Here is a 19,565-nt window from a genome sequence, read left to right as displayed (position 1 = left end):
TTTAAACCTCAACCCTGTGTTCATGCATGGCTGAAACTAATTCCCTAAGACGTTGTAAAATTCCTAAATGTACCATTCACTCCCAACCAAAACCCTCGGAGCTTTGAACAATCAATAAGACCGCTCTGTAGCCTGGGAACCAGATACATCGTATGGTCCCCCTCCGACCAGATCATGGTCTCATAACTTGTGGAGCCTTTGCACTAACCTAGCTTAGTTTAAAGGAGTGCCGATGAGGCATTTTCGGAAACAGCCAAGATATCTGCAGCTGATGTGGAACTTTCTGTTGAAGTACCATTTTCAAATGCCGATGGCAAAAACGGCAACACTCCTTCACAGACATTCGGATGCCACTTCGTCACAGCTCACCTCGGCACGCTGTAGTCGGTCTACATTTGTCCATCGCTTAGCATACGTTTGGTTGCTCTGGTCGGTTGTAGGCCTGTCCCATTCCATCCAGAGGCATTCTGCTCTACAGCGGTTGAGAACACCGCTTGGAAATCGAAAATGAACTGAGAGGTTTCAGGCTAACTCTTTGGTCTGGCGATGTCAGGCTAAAAGCACTGTCCTTCCATGTATCCTTTCATTCTTCAGATCTGATAATACTGCACGTGTTGGTGACGAGCGGGGCAGGTAGTAATCTGCTACAGGTGTCCTCACTGCCAGTGCAGACAAGCGTACAGTACATGTCATTCCTTTATCAAGAAAACTGAAATGTAGACATACGCTAATTCAATAATATCATTTAATAAAACAGTCTGGTATGTAGATGCATATCTGTTTAGATACAAGTCAACTAGGCTGTGTGTTCTCCACCGATACGTGAAGGATGTGAAAGACTCAGGAGATAAGAGCAGTATTTAAAACTGATCCAGTGGGACTGTGTTTGGCACAACAAAGCCAAAGGTTTCAAACATTCGAGCTGATCTGAAGAACGATAGATGCTTCGCTGCTAATCCCTTCAAGGTAAGTAGAGATAAACTGCACCAAAGAAGAAAAAAAAATAACACACAACAAACTCTGCTCTCATTGCTGGTTTCAGCTCAGGTTAGAATATAGCAAGTGCCCGCCCCCCCCTGAGCTCTGAATGGGCTGACGAGAGCCAATCAAAAATACTGTCTTGTCCGGCAGAAAGCACCAGTCCAGCACTCCTGCCTAAGTGGCTGATCCGGGGCCAGCCAGTCCTGGTCTATGCTGCGTGCAGATGTTCTCCGACCTGCCTCTGGTTTAAACGTCATCTGGAGCAGAGGCCTGATGAGATCCCTCAGTCCTGATGGGTCTTTTCCTGAATGAATTTGCATTCATACTGAGAAAAAAAAACAAAAGCAAGAAAGAAAAAAAAAAAACACTGTTGACAGAACAGCTGAATGGCCGGTGTTCATGGCCGGTGTATGAGTGTATAACTTTAGGACACTTTTATTTTACAGTCCACTCTAAGAAACCAGCATGAATCTAATACAACTGAGATTTGGCACAGCAGATTTACTGAAGTTCTTGCAATTTCTTACCAAGGCTAGCTGCCGTCCTATGTTCCCCATAGTTATCACCCCTGCGAAGAAGATGCAAGGTAACCAGGAGCGAATATATAGGAAATCTGGAGAAGTATACCTGTGCAGAGAAGAAGCACATGACAGCAACTCTTGATTCTTTAAACAATACATACCAACACTTAACTTTGACCTACACTACCGGTCAAAAGTTTGGGGTCACTTAGACATTTCCATTCCAGACAGAATACCAGCTGAGGTCAGTTGCATTGATTTTTAATCAGAGCAGCAGTTTCCAGATTACATTATGTTGTTACATAATTGCAAAGGGTTCTCCAATGTTTTCTCAGTTAGCCTTTTAAAATGACATCAGATTAGTAAACAGAATGGGCCTTTGGACCATTGGATGAATGGTTGCTGATAATGGGCAATGTAGATACTGCGTTAAAGATCAGCCACTTCTTTCTACAACAGTCGAGAACCCTTTTGCAATTATGTAAGCACATAATGTAGTCTGAAAACTGCTGCTCTGATTAAAAAAAACAATGCAACTGATCTCAGCTGGTATTCTGTCTGGCAAAACATAATGGAGCTATACAGTCTTTAAAAATTCCTTGATACACAGAAAATTACAGCAATACATATAGAGCTGCAACGATTAATCATTTAATCGATTAGATGTCAAATCTTAAATTAATCGCTTTGATTTTGATAATCGATTAGTCGGTTTGAGTAACTTTTTAAGACAAAAGTCAAAATTCTCTGATTCCAGCTTGTTAAATATGAATATGTTCTAGTGTCTTCTCTCCTCTGTGACAGTAAACTGAATATCTTTGAGTTTTGGACAAAACAAGACATTTGAGGACGTCATCTTGGGCTTTTTGGAAACACTGATCCACATTTTTCACTATTTTCTGACATTTTAGAGACCAAACAACTAATCGATTAATCGAGAAAAAAATCAACAGATTAATCAACTATAAAAATAATCGTTAGTTGCAGCCCTAATTACATAAACAATATATGTTTTCTGTTCATCATAGTCCTTTGGTTTCCACACTCTGTCAATATGCAAACTAGGTGGGAGGGAACTTACTGAAAGACTCCATTATAAACCAGGAGTTGGGTGGCCAGCGTTGCCAACAGGGCGATGCTGACTCCCAGGCCAAAGCCACTGCGGGAGCGGTCAAACGTCCACCACAGACCGACGGAGAGCGCCGCCAGAGTCAGAGACAGCTGGACGTTGTTGGCAAAGTCCACTTTCTGACAAAAGGTAGGGTCAAGGACCAAGCAGTCAACGGCTGGTAGCTCCAAACGTGTTTACACAGCTGCGTTACAGTGCAGAAGTACAGTACAGCTCTACCTTTTACCCAGTTAGCCATCAAATCATCAGAGTGCATTCCTCTGCTTAAACACTGATGCACAACAGTGTACACACAAGCCTCTGCCAATATTCACGGGGGAGAAATACTGTAAGCTATCAAAGTCTTAGACGGACCGGGCCGTTTTTCCCACCAGCATTTAACCCTAACCACTGAACTGAACAACACCACATGCATAAAGCTCCAAAACTTTAAGGATACAGCACTGGCGTGGTTGATGCCCACAAACACAGCCACGCAGCGCATCACACTGGACCATTCCCGCTTGAACTTGTGTGGCTCACCCAGATGGCTGTCGATGCAGGGGTACAACAGCCCGATCATTGCTGCGAGGGGAAAAAAGAAAGAGAATAAACATAGAGCAGAAAATCAAGACACAACACAATCAGCTTTCACTACTACGGTGGCAAACTCAACATGTCTGGAGGTAATCGTTTTGCTGAGAATAAGCATTTTTGTCAAAAATGTTAGCGAAGGTTGTGGCCAAGCAACTAAATGCTGTGTCGGAGAGACACATTATCTATGATCATCATCAATCAGGGTTTGGGAAACAGCACTCTACAGAATCTGCTCGGAGGGTTTCTAATGATATTTTAACGTCCTCTGATGTGGGGAATTGTTCCGCGTTGGTGCGTCTTGACCTCAGCTAGGCATTTGACACAGAAGACCATCACATCCTGATGAAAAGGTTACACGACTGGGTGAGTATATCAGGCACAGCAAAGAAATAAGAACAAGCCAGGATGTTTCTCCCCTATCCCAGAATAGATCAGTGATGTAGCCAGACCTATTTCCAAAGCGCTGTGTGTCTGGCAATGTGAGACCAGGGGGCCCCTGGGCCAGAGCCTTTGTTTGATGTGATTGGCAATATTTCGCGGGTACGGGAGAACAGAGGTTCAAATCTGTGAGATGGTAACACTTTATTGCCCCTGTAAAATAGAGTATGATTTGATGTTTTTCCGTTCTTAAATCGTTGCTGGCCAACCTTCTTTTGACAATGAGCCAATCAAATTAAGACAAAACTGTGGCTCTATATCAAAACTGGACGCTTACTATCTGTTGCGCTATAGAGTCATTACTTTAGGTCGACTGATTTAAAAACTAGTTTTTTCCCACTTTATGGTCAGTTTGTGTGTGCAAACAAATCAATGAATAAATAAGTTAGATGAGTATGATGAATCATGAGTGACACTCAGACACTGCCAGTTAGTATTGTGAAAAATAATAAACTGCCGTGATTTGCATCACAGCTCACATCCTAATAACCTCTGACCTAACTAATGTGGCTTCAAAACTAATTAATTTCTGCACTGTCAACAAAACGCAGTTGCCCTTCCCTGGGGGGACAAAGTGTAAGAGTGAGTGTGTGTGTGTGTGTGTGTGTGTGTGTGTGTGTGTGTGTGTGTGTGTGTGTGTGTGTGTGTGTGTGTGTGTGTGTTAGCAACAAGTGGAAGCGACTGGCTTCTGCAGGAGGGGTGGTGTGTCTGGGAAAGAGAGAGCCTCGAGCTGTTGTGCTTTGGAGCAGTCGGCGCTGCATTTCCACCCACAGCTTTACACCCAGGGGACAACATTTCAATAATGCAGCTAGTCGAGCCTGGTGAGCATGCTGTGCATTCATATGTAAGGCTGTGTGTGTATGTGTGTATATGGTCATACTCTGCAGACAGGGAATACATAACATTAGACAAACCCTAAACATAATTTCAGTGGCACAAACAATTAAACAACCTTCAGTTCTTCTCAGCGTAAGTGCTAATAAAGCATTTCACAGAATAGATTCTATTTATACAATTGGTTATATTTGGAACACAGCAGAAATGATAAGAAAGAATCATACAATACAGGAAATATCTGACAGAAGAGGAACTCCTATAATATCCCTGTACACAGATCATGTCATTTTGTTTATTAGTGACCCTCTAAACTCTGTGCCAACATGTTTGACAGTTGAAGAATTTTGGGATGGTGTCAATTAATTGAAATCAGGGGTTATGATGTTGGTGGGTTGAAGACTCAGTTGGACAAGGAGGTCACATTTAATTGGTTAGCATTGTCTAGGCATTATGTTTACCGCAGAAACATCACAGTTATAATGGTAAAGCAAATTTTGGTAGATTAATTGCTCAAATAGATCTGACACGGTGGGAGATCCTCCCACTTTCATTATTTTGTAGAACTGAAACAGTTAGGATGGATATACTTCTTAGGCTGGTATATCTTTTTCATTCATTACTCATTTGGATAGGGGTATCAGTCTTTAAAGTGCTAGATCATTTGATTTCCACATATATATGGCAGAAGATTTCCTTGGATCGTGTCTGCAGCTGCTGCCGTGGTCCTGCTAGACGCCCGCTACACCCTGCACTGCTACTAGTATTATTTCTTGTCATAGTTCTATTATCTTTATTGCCCTGCTACACCCTGCTATGCTCTGCAGTGCCCTGCTACAAACTGCTATTCTCTGCTACACCCTGCTATGTACTGCTATTCTCTGCTACGCACTGCTACACCCTGCTATGTACTGCTATTCTCTGCTACGCACTTCCACACCCTGCTATGTACTGCTATTCTCTGCTACGCACTGCTACACCCTGCAGTGCCCTGCTACTCCCTTGGGGGAATTACTGGAATTCTTGGGTCTTTGTAAATTATAGAGTGTGGTCTAGACCTACTCTATCTGTAAAGTGTCCTGAGATAACTCTTGTTATGATTTTAATACTGTAAATACAATTGAATTGTAAACTGAATTACTATAATTGCCACTGCGCATCATGCCAGCTGCTATAATTATTATGAAATCATATTTCTGCATCTGTGTCTCCGTTTCCCAGCTGGAAGCAGCCGATGGCCGCCCACCAAGAGTTTCTGAGGGAGTTTTTACTCGCCACTGTTGCACTAAATGCTTGCTCTTGGGGGATTGTTGGGTCTCTAATCTATAAATTGGGGTCTAGACCTTCTCTATCTGTAAAGTGTCCTGAGATAACTTTGGTTATGATTTGACACTATAGAATCAAAATTGAATTGAAGAGTAAACCAACGATTGAATTGAAGTTGTTATCTTACCCAAAAAATAAAGTAGGCTTTAATCTCCATAATTTAAAATGATATTACTGGGTGGCACAACTTTGTGGAAGTGCTGAATGCAAGATGAGGAGACGATATCAAGAGAAATGAAGAGTTCAAATACTGTGGAGTTTCTGCCGGGTAAATAAGACGCTGGGTTTAAGGAATGAGAAAGGAAACAATAGACCAAATGTTTGAAGAAGACATTTTAAAATCATACTAAATAAATGGTTTATACTCCAAAGACTTTTATAAATATTACTTAATGTCACATAAGGAATGGATTACCTTAAGCGATCACCTACTCCCAAACAACTGTTAATAGAATATGGATTTAAAAGGACTATGGGAAAAAAAAAAAAAAAGGAGGGTAAAAAAATTGTGTCCCAAATATATACATGTTTACAATCACACGAGTCAGGAAACACTCTGGATATAAAAGAAAAGTGGGAAGGTAGGAAAAACAGTCGTTCTCTCCACAGCATTCAGGCAGCCTACCGCTGCGGATTCGGACCGAGCCAAAGTGTTGTTGCTGTGTATATGTGACTGCACCATATGTCTTAGAGAATACAGGATTGAAGCATGTGGTCAAAGCGCTGCTAAAATGTGACTTCATATGTGCATAACCTGTTCTCATTCCCAAATCGTCGCATATGGACCCTCGAATCGTGAGGTGCCTAGAGATTCCCACCCCTACTGCCAAACCACTCACTCGTGTCTTTAGGCCACTGAAATGTGTGTTTACTGTGGCCGAACTTCCTCTCAGTGTAACCTAAACCACTTTGGTTTGCAGTCCAACGTCACCTGGTGTGTTCCGTGTGGCCGCCACTAGATCTGGCAGTTAGTGTGTGAATGAAAGGTGTGACATTTTAAAACGGTCTCCTGGCCATCTGAAACCAGTACGTTTAGCCACAAGTTAATTTGTGTTATGTGTGCTTAAATGTAAAGATTAAAATAAACCCGACAGGACATACCTGAGGCTGTGCCACAGCAGGGCGGCACCCACCAGGCTGAGGAAAAGATACTGCTGATGACATCGGGGGGGAAGAGGGTGACGTTTCTCTGCACCTGAAGTAAGTTCAGCACCAGGGCCAGGAAGACGCCTACAGAGAACAGCAGGGCTCCTCGGATCAACAGGTTGGTGGTCCTACAACGCAGAGACAAAAGGAGTCATTGCAATCTAGTTTCGGATCTTTTTTTTTTTTTTTGAGTGAATTTGACAAGAAAACACACTAATAAATGATATAAATATAGTCTATTATACAGGATATAAATCATCTGATTCTGCAGTTTTGCACTTTCACACCAAATCCTCAGCCACCGTCCTGTCGGTCTTTGTCTCATCATGAGAAGTCTGACTGCTGCTACTCTGCTGCAAAAAAAAAAACTAAATAGGTTTCATTTTTATAAAAAAATTAATAAATAAACAATAGTTGGGTAAGGGTCTTTTTATGCTTACGCCGGACCCTAGGGTCCGTGAGACCCTACGCGTCTCGCGTTCACCACAACGAGACGAACGGAGGACAACCACACAACATAACGCATCACGCCACGGCTATCACCCGCGTGGAGGCACGAAATAATTAGTAGAGGCGTGGATATTAAAACGCAACGAGGTGAGAAGTTGTTTCGCGATATCAGTACACAACCAGCATGACGGAGTCTGGCGTTAACCTTGAAATTAGCACAGAAGATCCCACGTCTGTCCGCCTGACTGTCCGTTCTCCAAAGTTGACTCAGAGTTAACTTTTGCAAAGCAATAGCGGAGTTGCAATTGAAAAAAAGGCTGCCCGTAAAACCCAGCGTTAGAAGCAGTGTTTCTGCTAGAAAAAGAACTGGTCATGTAAGCTGTAAGGTTTCATTTTACCGGTCAAATGGGAAAAGTTCCATGTTTATTGAGCTTAAAAACAACTGATAGGCAGGCTATATAAAGAATATCATCAAGGAATGTAGATTTATATTATTTGTATTGAAATGTAGTCTAGAGAGGCCAAAAGAATTAAATCAATGCACATAACGTTGTGCCGATCTGAAATCAAATAGGCCTGGAAATAAAACCATACAAACAACAGTACAAACAAACTGGCTCATACAATTATAAAGGGCCGACTTGAATCAAAATAATTGTATATGTGTAATATGTAAAATAATACTGTAAAATAATAGTGTAATAAGTGTCTCTCTCTGCACAGCCATCCGTATAACGTTAAGAGTCTGCCTTTCCCAAGGCGACTTCGCTGCGCTGTTTTGATGCTGTTCTGCAGGGAGAAGCCTCGCTCTCTTGGCACACTGGAGACTGGAATTATGCAGGCTAGTTTGGCCAGTTTGACCCACTCCAGATAGATTTCACAGTAATCCAAGCACTGCAGGCTGTTTACAAAGTCAAGCCTCCGTCACCGCGGAGGACATTCATCCTACATGGCATCTCGATGTGCGTTTGTGACATTAACGTTATAGGAGAATTCTGGCCGATTTGTACCAGAATTTTGATCGCTAGATGTCACCGAGTACTATCGATAGGGGGGAAAAAACGACCAAAATCGGTGCTAGCAAACTGGGGTTGCTGCAGCTAATGGCCACATCCCGGACGCCGCCGTGCAGCTAGCAGGCCGAGCTAGCTACCGGCAGGATCGAAACAAGGTAGGTCCCTGCCTTTGGTCATCATGTTTTTCTTCTTTAGGTGAGCTAATGTGGAGAAGGTGCAGCACTAACCTGTTGGTGATGACTGAGATATAGGGGCCCCGGGAAGGCCGTGGCATCTGCCCAGGCCCCAACCACTGCTGCTGGCTGCTGGTCACTGTGCTGTCGCTCATGGCTGTCAGTGTTAGGGACATTCATAAGCCTAGGTCAGGAAAATATAGAAAAGTATGTGACGTCTTCATCCGCCAGTGAGTTCAATGTCCTCCTCTGACATCCCAGGCCAAGCTGAAAAACAAGGACAGGCAGGGAATTAAGAAAGACTGTAAAATCCACCCTAAAACACAATTTGCCATTTCAGTCATTTTAGACCATCTGTATCCACAAACATACACATACATCTGTCGTCCTAGCAGGGAATCAGACCATTAGAATGAAAGGTTATACTTTTTGACACAAGTGCAACTTTTTTAAAAGTGCTGCAAAATGAGGTTGATTGACTTCATGGTTTATCAATGGCTTACTAAATGAATGATGAGGTAGTGTTAGATAACTAATTGAATCAAAAGCCACATATCAAAGACTGGGACACACACTGGGGCTGCACAATTAATCGCAATGTTATCGAAATCGCAATATGGACTAGTGCAATATCCAAATCGCAGAATGGGGGGCGCAATATTTGTTAAAGGCAAAATATGTATCCTACAGACTACAAAACAACATCTTTGTTTGGTACAGATCCTCGCAAAAATCACACTATAATCATTTTAATTTAAGATGTAATATTAGTCAATGAAAATGAGAATAATGATACATGATCGTTCCCTCCAAATATTGCAATCGCAATATCAGTCAAAATAATCGCAATGAGATATTTTCCTGATATAGTGCAGCCCTAACACACACACACACACACACACACACACACACTTATAAACAAAGATTTAGCATCTATTTATTATTACTCATAACATTAAACTTCTGTAAATTTGACTTTAAGATCATTCTGGTTCTTGAGTTGGACTGCGCTCACCTTTAGCCCAGACTGTGCCTCTCGTGCGATGATGATACAAGAGGCACACACTGGGGTTAGTTCACCTCATGTGACTCTGTGTGGTCATCTAAGGCATTACTTTAACACAGCCTCCTTTAGAACTTTATAGTGACTTAACGCTAGCTAGCTATCGACAGGGTTGCTGTGGCAATTAACTAGCTACCTGACGAACTTAGCTAGCTAGCCTAAACGCTAATCATTAAGCAGCGTCAACAGCATTTGCCTGTCTTTCACTAGATTCTTGCTGCTGGTGAGTAAGTTAAAATGAGACAATGAAACACCTAGCTACATTACAGTAAATAACGTTACTTATAAGAAATGTAGTTATGAACGCAGCGGATATGCTAAATTAGTTAGCTTGACGCTAGCTAGTTGACTAGCCTGATTAACGTTATAGGTTAGCTAACGTCAGCTAACTGCATTTGTTATTCACAGTTGGCGTTACCCGTCGTAGTACACTGGCTGAGGTCAAAAATAACTTTTACCTTATGTTGACAGAGAAGTTCCAATACAATCATATGGCATTTAAATAGCTCAGCGTTTAACACCAGGCTGCAAAACACGAAATAAATTAGCCTTCTTCTCTCCCTATTGAGACTACTTCCGGCTATCTATCTGAGATGAATGAACCACATCCACCCAATCAGCGTGACATGACGTAAAGACGTTACACAAAACTGACGACCGACCCCAAACTACTGTAGAACAGCTGGATAACATCATAAATTAGGTTAATATATTAAAATGTTGATTTTTTACATTTGAAAATGAGATGAGAGATACTGAAAATATGTTTAAAGTCGCATTTTGGAGAGAGCTATTCAAATTCTAAGGGGCTGTATTGGCATGAAAGTTTCAATAACAATGTTGCCAAAACATCAACAAACAATATTCAGACAGAACACAATAAACAGTTACATGAACATTAAAACAATATTAGGATGGATTTATTACATGGCAAATATGAAAACAAAAGTTAAGCAATATGAAACAAAAACAAAAATAAATAAATTCTAAGACAATCGTAAAGACAGAATTTAGATATACATAGGTACAGATATTTAAAGCTCTATATCAAAATAAACAAACAGTGTGTGTGTGTGTGTGTGTGTGTGTGTGTGTGTGTGTGTGTGTGTGTGTGTGTGTGTGTGTGGGCGTGTGTGGGTGGGTGGGTGGGTGGGTCTGTCTGTGTCTGTGCCTGTGTGTGTGTCTCTCTCTCTCTCTCTCTCTCTCTCTCTCTCTCTCTCTCACACACACACACATACACACACACACACACACACACACACACACACACACACACACACACACACACACACACACAAACGCACACTATGTTTTTTCTGCAACGTATTTGATTTGCTCTTGTGGTCGTCTAATAGGCTTACAGAGATGCAGAGGTGAGAAAGTCACAGTGCGGAGTGGATCACTCTTAATCCTCAATCCCATTTACACTCCATTTTGTATTTAGCATACTGAGACCATGGATGTAGTTTCAGACCGAGACTGAGACCTGCTGCTCACGATGGGGTTTGAGGGATTATATCTGGCTACACAATAGTTTGAATATAAACAGACTATCCATGCTCTCTCATTCCACCATAGCTCAGAGTTAATTTAATCACGGTTAACTGTAGTTTTCATGCTACAGATTTCGAAAATCCTAGTAGAGAAAAAGCTCAGAGCAAGCTGCTGTGATTGCATGTGATGATGCCAAACAAACTGAAAGAAATCTAGACAAAAGAAAAGAAATTGAAAAGGCGACACAAGGCTACTAGTTCCTAAGAAATTAGAACTGCATTTATGTATTCATATAGCAATTGAAAGCCTTGTTTAAAGTAGATTTAAAGGGCACATATCATTAAAAACTCACTTTTTCAGTGCCTGTGTATATACATTTGGATATTTGGAGTTCCTTCCAATTCACAAACTGTGAAATAAGAAAACCCAGCCAGTTTTCTGTGGGCTGCCTAAAATTAGAAAACCTGGGATTCAACAAGCCATTCAGACTTGGCTCACCTTCCTGTCCCATGCAGGCTCATTAGTAATTACCGTCCCCCTTATGAGTATCTCCACCCACCACTTGGGTACTATACAGAAGAAGAAAAAATCTGAGCAGATATAAAGTAGCATAATTAAATCTATGACATTAACGATGAAACATTAACATTTTGTATATTTACATTCATATATATAGTATAGTAGTAATATACATATATATGTATAGTTTTGAAGTTAATTTGCATTTGTTCCAAACATTAGACATTGTGGATTTTCTGACCTCGACGATATGTATTTACATAATCCAAGCCAATCTTCACACACCCACCCACCCAACTCTGTTCCAATAGAATCCGAGTGGGAGGAGCCACAGGTTTGGGAACCATGATTGTAGTTGGCATGGATGTATAATATGACCTGGATTTAATTAGGTGTGTTGTGACACTCCCAAAAAAAATTTATCCGCTGATTTATAGATGTCTCTTTTGCCTTCTAAGTCTATAGGGAAATGTGTTTTTTGGGGTCCATGGCATCACGTGATGGTCCGGGAGTTGCAATCACTGTTCATGTTCATTGCTTTAAAGCTCAGCACACTTCATTGGGTCCTGGTTGTGAGTCACACTCTTCACTACGTTCAGCATTTATATAGACTTTCTAGTCTGGTTAACTGAGTTATTGCTGACCTATATATCACTAACCAGACCACTATTTGCACTAACTGTATATTGACTCCTCACTACATTTCAGCAGTGCTGTAGACTGCCTATTCATGTATATTGTGTTATTACCATATCACTTTCGCATAGCCATCGTCTTACTTACACCTCCCTTTGCACCGGCTTTGTAATGCTTACTTAATCTGCATTTTATGTAGCCTATTGTATTCTGTATTTCTGTGTTGTATTGAATGTAAAACTGTATGTCCTGCATACATGCTTATGCTTTTCTTGGCCAGGTTGTGGTTGCAAATGGGAACCTGTTCTCAACGGCCTACCTGGTTAAATAAAGGTTAAATAAAATAAAATTAAAATAAAAACATCAGCCCTTGCCCTTTAAGAGCCCACCAAAGCCCTGTGGCATTAGGTTTCCATGACCCCCAGGCTAATCTGGTCAAATCAAATCACAACTCTTCTAAAATAACTACACTTTCAGAAATCTCGCTTGATCTACATAATTAAATTAAGTTGACTTTACTTGCAAATGTATTTTTTACATACACAAAATTAAATAGTTTGTACAAAGACTAGCCTTTCGTGATATTAATCTGATGTGAGAAGTTGCGTTCATTTTTTCCTTTTTAAGTAGATCAAGCAGGATATTTTGTTTATCAGTATACCTTTGCAAAGGTCTGGCATATTTTTTCCCAGGCCAATCAGAGCAGACTGGGCTTTTTTTGAAGGGGGGGGGGCTAAAGAGACAGGCGCTAATATGGAGCGTTTCACATAGAGGGTGAAAGCAGTCAGACAGACTGTGTGTGTGTTCATGGTGGTGATGGAACATGTCACCCAGTCAACACTTATTGATGTGTTTTAATATTTTTTGGACAACAGTGGATAATTTCAGTGGATAATTTCCCCCAATAACAAAAATATAAAGTATCATATGAAGTATCACCAACCATATGCTTTAATACATATTTGTGTATGTTGTCATATCTAAAGCCATTTTCATTTCATTTTTCAAATTGTGACAGCCAACCTTTAGGCCCAGGAAGAACGATCTTAACATGGCTACATCTCACTATCATCAGATTCAGGCAGCTAATTTATGCTTATGCCATTTATTTTTCATCTAATAAGATGACTCGGCAGATTCTTTGCACTCTACTACTCACAGTCCCATGGGAGACTCACTTAACCCTAATAATTAGAGTGATAAAGGAAGTCTAGTAGGTAAGAGGATGGTATGGGGGCTTTCGATTAGTTGTCAAGGGCTACTTGGAGGCCCCCTGACGCAGCCAGAGAACAGCCAGGGATTCAATTCATCATCCTGCCTGTGCCAAGCGCTAAGGGCCTTTTCATTATCAGACCACTGAGTCCCACTGTCGGCTCCTTCAGTATAAATGTGAGTGATGGCGTGCGCAGGGTGGGTTGTGGGTGTAGATGGTGATGGAGGGGTGGGGCCGGGCCTTCGTCGTAAATGTCATCCCCACTGGACCGTTACAGGTCCCCGCTCCAAAATAATAGGCCCCGTGACCTCTCTGTTGTCTATAATTAACCTCTAACCCCCTCCCTCCCTGCCTCATCCTCCAATCCCCAGACAGCCATGATGTGGGAGATGCTGTTTGCCAAGCAGCCCCCGATTCTCTCGCTACAGGCAGAGGCGTGAATTAGGGAAAGGGTGTGGGAGCAACAAAAGAAAATGGCTGCTGCTCTTGTTTTTCAGTGAAAGAATCACATGCTAGGGATGACCTATCACTCTGCGTTATGATGCCTAAAAATGTAATCTTTAATGACATGACAAGTCCTGCGAAGGATAAGAATCAGTGTCATAATGACATACAGAAATGTGTAATTCCTTGCTTTTACGTTGAAATCAAATGAAAGACGCATTTCCAATTCCTTCACACGATTTTGTTTATTTCTATTATGAATGTTACAACAACCTACACGGACGGGTCTCGCAGCAGAAATGTGGTGGGTCTCTGTCAAAATGAGTGTTTGACATTCCCTCTCTGTCTCTGTGTGTGTGCGCTTGACATGCTCTGAATCTGCATTAACCGCAGCTGTGCCATGTCTCCAGCAGCAGGGGAATAGCCAGGTTTGGAAAGACATGCTCAGTTAAAAAAAAGAAAAGAGAAATGAGCTGGAGAACACAGGTACCTCCCTTGTGCAGGCATACAGACATTCACCACAACAATGAAACACCCAACGAGCAAATTGTGGCAACGGTAGGTGTCGGCTAAATAACCCCAAATCACAATAGAAAGTCAAATGGTCCCTAATGGCTGGAGCTGACACCTGTACAGAATGACATTTAATGACACACACACACACACACACAGACAATTGCAGGAGAAGAATCACACAAGGAGGGAATGAGACATAGAATGAGGGGGCTTTTCTCTGTCTTTAGCGGCAGACAGGAAGGAAAGGCATCTTTCATATTCAGGCGGTGGAAACAGAAAGGAGTAATTTGTGGTGCGTGATTGTCTGTGCAGGTTCTTGGAACTGTGAGAAGGAAATGCAAATGCCCTGTTGCTGGCAGCACCACAGAATCTATGCCAGCATGTGTGTGGCATATTGAATGATAATGACAAAGCAGGCTATATCCCCTGTGAGCAAGCCTGCGGAACAATGATTACAGATTGGCCGGTGTGTCCTTAGCATCACAAGGGACTCTGATTCTAATGCTAATCAGAGCTGCTGCCCACTGAAATATATCTGTACTTGCAAGGCACAAGGAAATAAGATGGAATATCCCGGTTAGGCTTTAATTGTATAATGAAGCCCTGTTTATTTTGATATTTCAGCCCACAGGAATTTATACATTAGCTTTTGGCAGGCTTAACCTATTGCACCACCTGCTGGCCTGAGGCTGCTATATGGGTGATACACACTTGGTTTTTGTTCTAGGACACTTACAAGCAATTATCCGCCGCCAGGCATAAAATGTTGATGTATGAGCTTGACTGTATTCTGCGTTATTCAATTTGTCATTTGAGGTGGAGAGCCTGTTAAAGACGCTTCATCTTCCTCTGTTAGTTGGATCATACAGGCATGTGCTAATCCAGTCTCAATAGAAATGGCACACCTATTGGGATTCATCCCCAGTTCAGGTTTTACACTCTCATCCCCCCCTCCCCTGCTCCATCAGCCTGCATCAGTCACACTATCACCCCCACCTTTCCTCTTTGAATGTACTTTATTTTCATTCCGAGGAGAGAAACAAGAAGGAGAGCCGAGGCACAGTGATGCTCAGCTGCACACTCAATGTAGGTTAATGGAAGGGAGGAGAGTCTGAGCTCAGGCCAGCTCTGATTGGCTGGCCGGCGACGTGCAGCTTCTTCGCAGCACAACCTGTCAGTGTTAATCAGGGCCCATCTCTTAACAGCCAGCCAGGGCTATCGGAGAGGTGAGCCCATTGCTATTCAGGACGAAACAGATGATAAATCATTTGTACATAATTAGTGCTCAGCAAGGTTACAACTGACACGTATTTTCATCTTAATTAGGAGGGAAATTTGTTCCATTAATTTAATTTGGTGCGCATGAGCGCCTCTGCACCTAACTAAGTTAATCTTACACCTGTCAGGATGGGAATGGAGTCGGGCCTTGGATCACATGGCGAAATGAATAAGAGTCCTCTATCAGATTGTTTCACGCACAGACATCCAAGCCAATTGGAATGTAGTGAAGCAGCAGTGGCAAATAAAACTGCAGCTTTGAACATCTACTGCTAGTGTGTAGTAGAAAGTGACTGTTATGGGTATTTAACTCCGCTTTACTGCTCTTAAATCAGTTTGGAATGACTATGCATGATGATAAATACAGTAAGAGAACCCTTGTCTTCTGTCACATCTCATAGCCATAACACACTTTAAAAGCTGATCAGGGAATAGGAGTCTGTATCATCTTCAATTTCTTAGCAACCAACCAATGAGGTAAGCATAAATACGCCATCCTAGAACAAATGTTTAAGCAGATCTTACAAATGGGCATAATGGAGAAAAACATGTTCCATCATGGGGGTTGTAAGGCCATTCGTACCCCCAGCTCTCTGATTTACAGTCACAGCAGCCTTCATATATTTGAGTGAGAATCACTGTCTGATCTTGTTGCAGTCCAGCGCGCAGGAGTAAGTCCAAGGACTAGGTCTCTTTTCATTGTTGAAAGCTGAATGAAGCTGTAGTAATTGCCCCAAAAAGGTGGTTTCGATAGAGAGGGAGATGGAGAATGACTGATTTAGTAACTATAAGGTTTCTAATGGAATTTTCCACTGCCTCTCGGGCACTCAAGCTGACAACCATTACCTGAACTGATGCATAGTCCATTACGGGATCCCCCACTTTAATAGATTGTCTATCATGTGAAATACAGAGATGTCAGTTGCCAAAGTATGCACTCTCACCCATGTGTGAAGGTTTAACCCAACTGTAATGGCTTTTCCTTTAGACACTGCTGAACGGCCTTAAAGATCTACAGTATGTATGAGAAAGAGAGTGGGAGGAAGTCAAGCACAAACTTGTAAAACGCTGTTGTTGGATGCTGTACGACTCATAACTGTGGCCCTCTGCTTCTTTCAGGCAGGCCAGTGGGAGCGTGCACACTCACCGGTGCTGAATCAAGTGTGAGCGGCTGCGTCATGTCTGCAGACCTGCTGGTCAGTTTACGTCATTCAAATAGGTCTCAATGACACAATTTCATCTGTCGTCCTGTAAAAATGCCTAAAATACCAGGATGTTAAAGCTAATTTCTTTCTTTTGATTGATGGCAGGAAATTATTATAAGTTAAAGGTAGATACCCCAGGCAAATCATTTTTCAATTTTGAGTTTTTGGGGCTATTTTACTTCCATAGCATGTCTTCTTTCAGACTATTGGGGGGAAAAAACATCTAAAATACACATTTAGATGTTTATTTTACACTTTGTGTATTTTCACCTCCAAATTCCTCCTACATTCTGCAAATGTTAGCATTAGATAATGCCTCATTTGCATATTTTAACAAAAGATTTCAGAAAACTTAAAAATACATGTCTTAATGTAACAAATGAACTGGGGAAGTTTCATGTTGATATCTGTTAGTTATTTGTTTTACCCTATCACCTGTAATGTCTTGCAACATGTGTGGGATTTTATACAGTATATCTTTAAAGGCTTAAAGGCTTAAAAGTAGCACTTACATACACCTAACTTCCCAGTTTCACTCCTATCTATATCCTGAAGGTTTTTACTGAGGGGTTTGTTCAGATACCAATCACAGCCTAATTTATGTAACATTTTAGTGAAAATTGATTTTTTTTTATGACTGTTGACACCATAATTCTAATGCAGTGATAAAAGAAGATATCCAATATTATTATCCAGAATTTTGAACCTAGCTTTATCTAATGTTCAGATTTCTCTTCTGGAAATGTATGCAAATTAGTGCATATTTAACAAGATAATGCTTCATTTCCATATTTAAACATAAAATTCCAGAAAACTTGTAATACAAAAGATAGTTGTCTTAACCCTCATGTTGTCCTCGGGTCAGATTTGACCCCTTATCAAAATGTCTTTATCAGAAATATGGGTTTCTTTTTAACCAAATTACCCCAAAATAACATGGATGGTTCCCTACAACGCTCTTACAATTACAATTGTAATTACAATTAATGATCACTATACTTTCATTACATTTTCAGTTGTTTTCTTCAATTTTATAGCATTTGAATAAAATGTAAACGGTGTCTAAACAGTATTCGGACTAAACTTTGACATACACCAGTCTGTGATTATCCATCAACATACATTACTCTAATATTAGTCAAAATCATTCATCATTTCTGCTTTTTTGACTCAAAAATGTGGTATAATTTCCTTTAAAAGAGGTATATTGACCATGAATTCCAAAACTAAGTGTAACAGTAGTGGTAATAAGTTGGTGAGTGGCGTGTAGACAGTACTGGTGGTAGTGGACAAAAGCGTCAGTCAAAAAAAGACAAAAACATTTTAAAAAAAAGGGTCAAAAAAAGGGACAAAAAAAAAGTGCATGGTTGGCGTGAAGACAACACTATGTAATCAACTGCGGAAGTTTCATGGTAATATCTATTAGTTATATTTTTTTGTTCCTATTCACCTGCAGTGTCTCCCGTTAAGTAACAGCCTTAAAAGCATTACACAGCAATGTGAATGCAATAGTTTGCCAATAGAACAGTAAATGATGCAGATATTTCCCCATAACATGTCATTATTGTTTATCATTTTTAGGGTTACGGTTGAGGATTATTTTGACAAAATGTTACTTATTCATATGATCATTATTTGTTCTATTAATTGACTAATTATTTGGTCTGTTGTATGTCAGTAAATGACAGAACATCCCAATTCCCCAATGGTCAACATGAGGTCTTGTTTTGTACAAAACCCAAATATATGTATTTTACTATGATATAATAAAGAAAAGCAAGTTGTTCTGTAGTACAGTCCTACTGTGTTGCTTGAAAAATGACAAAAATCGATTTATTAACTATCAAAACTGTTGCAGGTTAATGTTCTTGTGATCAACTATTATATTAATTGACTAATTGTTTTTAGCGCTATACATTATAGGTATTGTTTGAAATCATTTTTTTTATGTTAGTGCCAATAAAATATTTCACAATACCAATACTAGGCACTGCAATAAATTTTTTTGATACACCTTACTTTGAGGAATATAACCATAGTTGTCTATAAACCCTTTTTCATTTTGAAAACAGAAGCCAAAGACAAGAGCTATACAAGAACATGATTTAAAAAATGTGATTTGAATCAGTACAACAGTACAAATCAAACTGTCTAGCTTTCAGTCATTAACAGAAAATAGGGAAAGTCATGTTTCCTCCCAAATGTGACATTGATAGTTTAGGATCATTCCCAACTTTTGCTTTCCATATTGTGATTCAATGAATGACACAACCTTTTTCTTTGGACCGTGTGACTTTGACTCCCACTCTATTCACCTTGCATTTCCCCCTAATGGAGCTTCAATGTAGGGTTAAGCCTTTTTTTTGTCATCATGTATATATCGGTAACCAGCTTATGCCATCGCTTCGTTCTAAGCTGTTGCACTCATTTCATTTCATACACTGTATTTGTAATTCAGCTTGATCATTCGGTATCTTTCACTATGGAACGTTGGCTTAGGTTCTGTCTAGAAGTGATTTTTTTCTTACACGTGACACAAACTAAATATATCACACCCACGGGAGACGTCACAGCAACATCACGTGACGCTTCTGAAGAGGACATCAG

General features: G+C 40.7%; 1 protein-coding gene across 1 annotated transcript; it reads right to left on the bottom strand.

The window, feature by feature from the left end:
* Positions 1-727: 727 nt before the first annotated feature.
* Positions 728-10,256, bottom strand: insig2 (insulin induced gene 2). The gene is made up of 7 exons (XM_078263055.1): positions 10,112-10,256; positions 8,645-8,857; positions 6,907-7,079; positions 3,071-3,195; positions 2,584-2,750; positions 1,509-1,608; positions 728-1,306 (listed from the first exon to the last, which is right to left on the bottom strand). The coding sequence occupies exons 2-7, from the start codon at positions 8,764-8,766 to the stop codon at positions 1,265-1,267; spliced, it is 729 nt and encodes a 242-aa protein (XP_078119181.1). The 5' UTR covers positions 8,767-8,857; positions 10,112-10,256; the 3' UTR covers positions 728-1,264.
* Between the last annotated feature and the right edge of the window lie 9,309 nt (positions 10,257-19,565).

Source organism: Sander vitreus, chromosome 11, assembly GCF_031162955.1.
Source record: "Sander vitreus isolate 19-12246 chromosome 11, sanVit1, whole genome shotgun sequence".
In the NCBI taxonomy this organism is placed as follows: Eukaryota; Metazoa; Chordata; class Actinopteri; order Perciformes; family Percidae; genus Sander; species Sander vitreus.
Note: the sequence above shows the minus strand (reverse complement) of the source record. Positions and strands in the feature narration are given on the sequence as shown.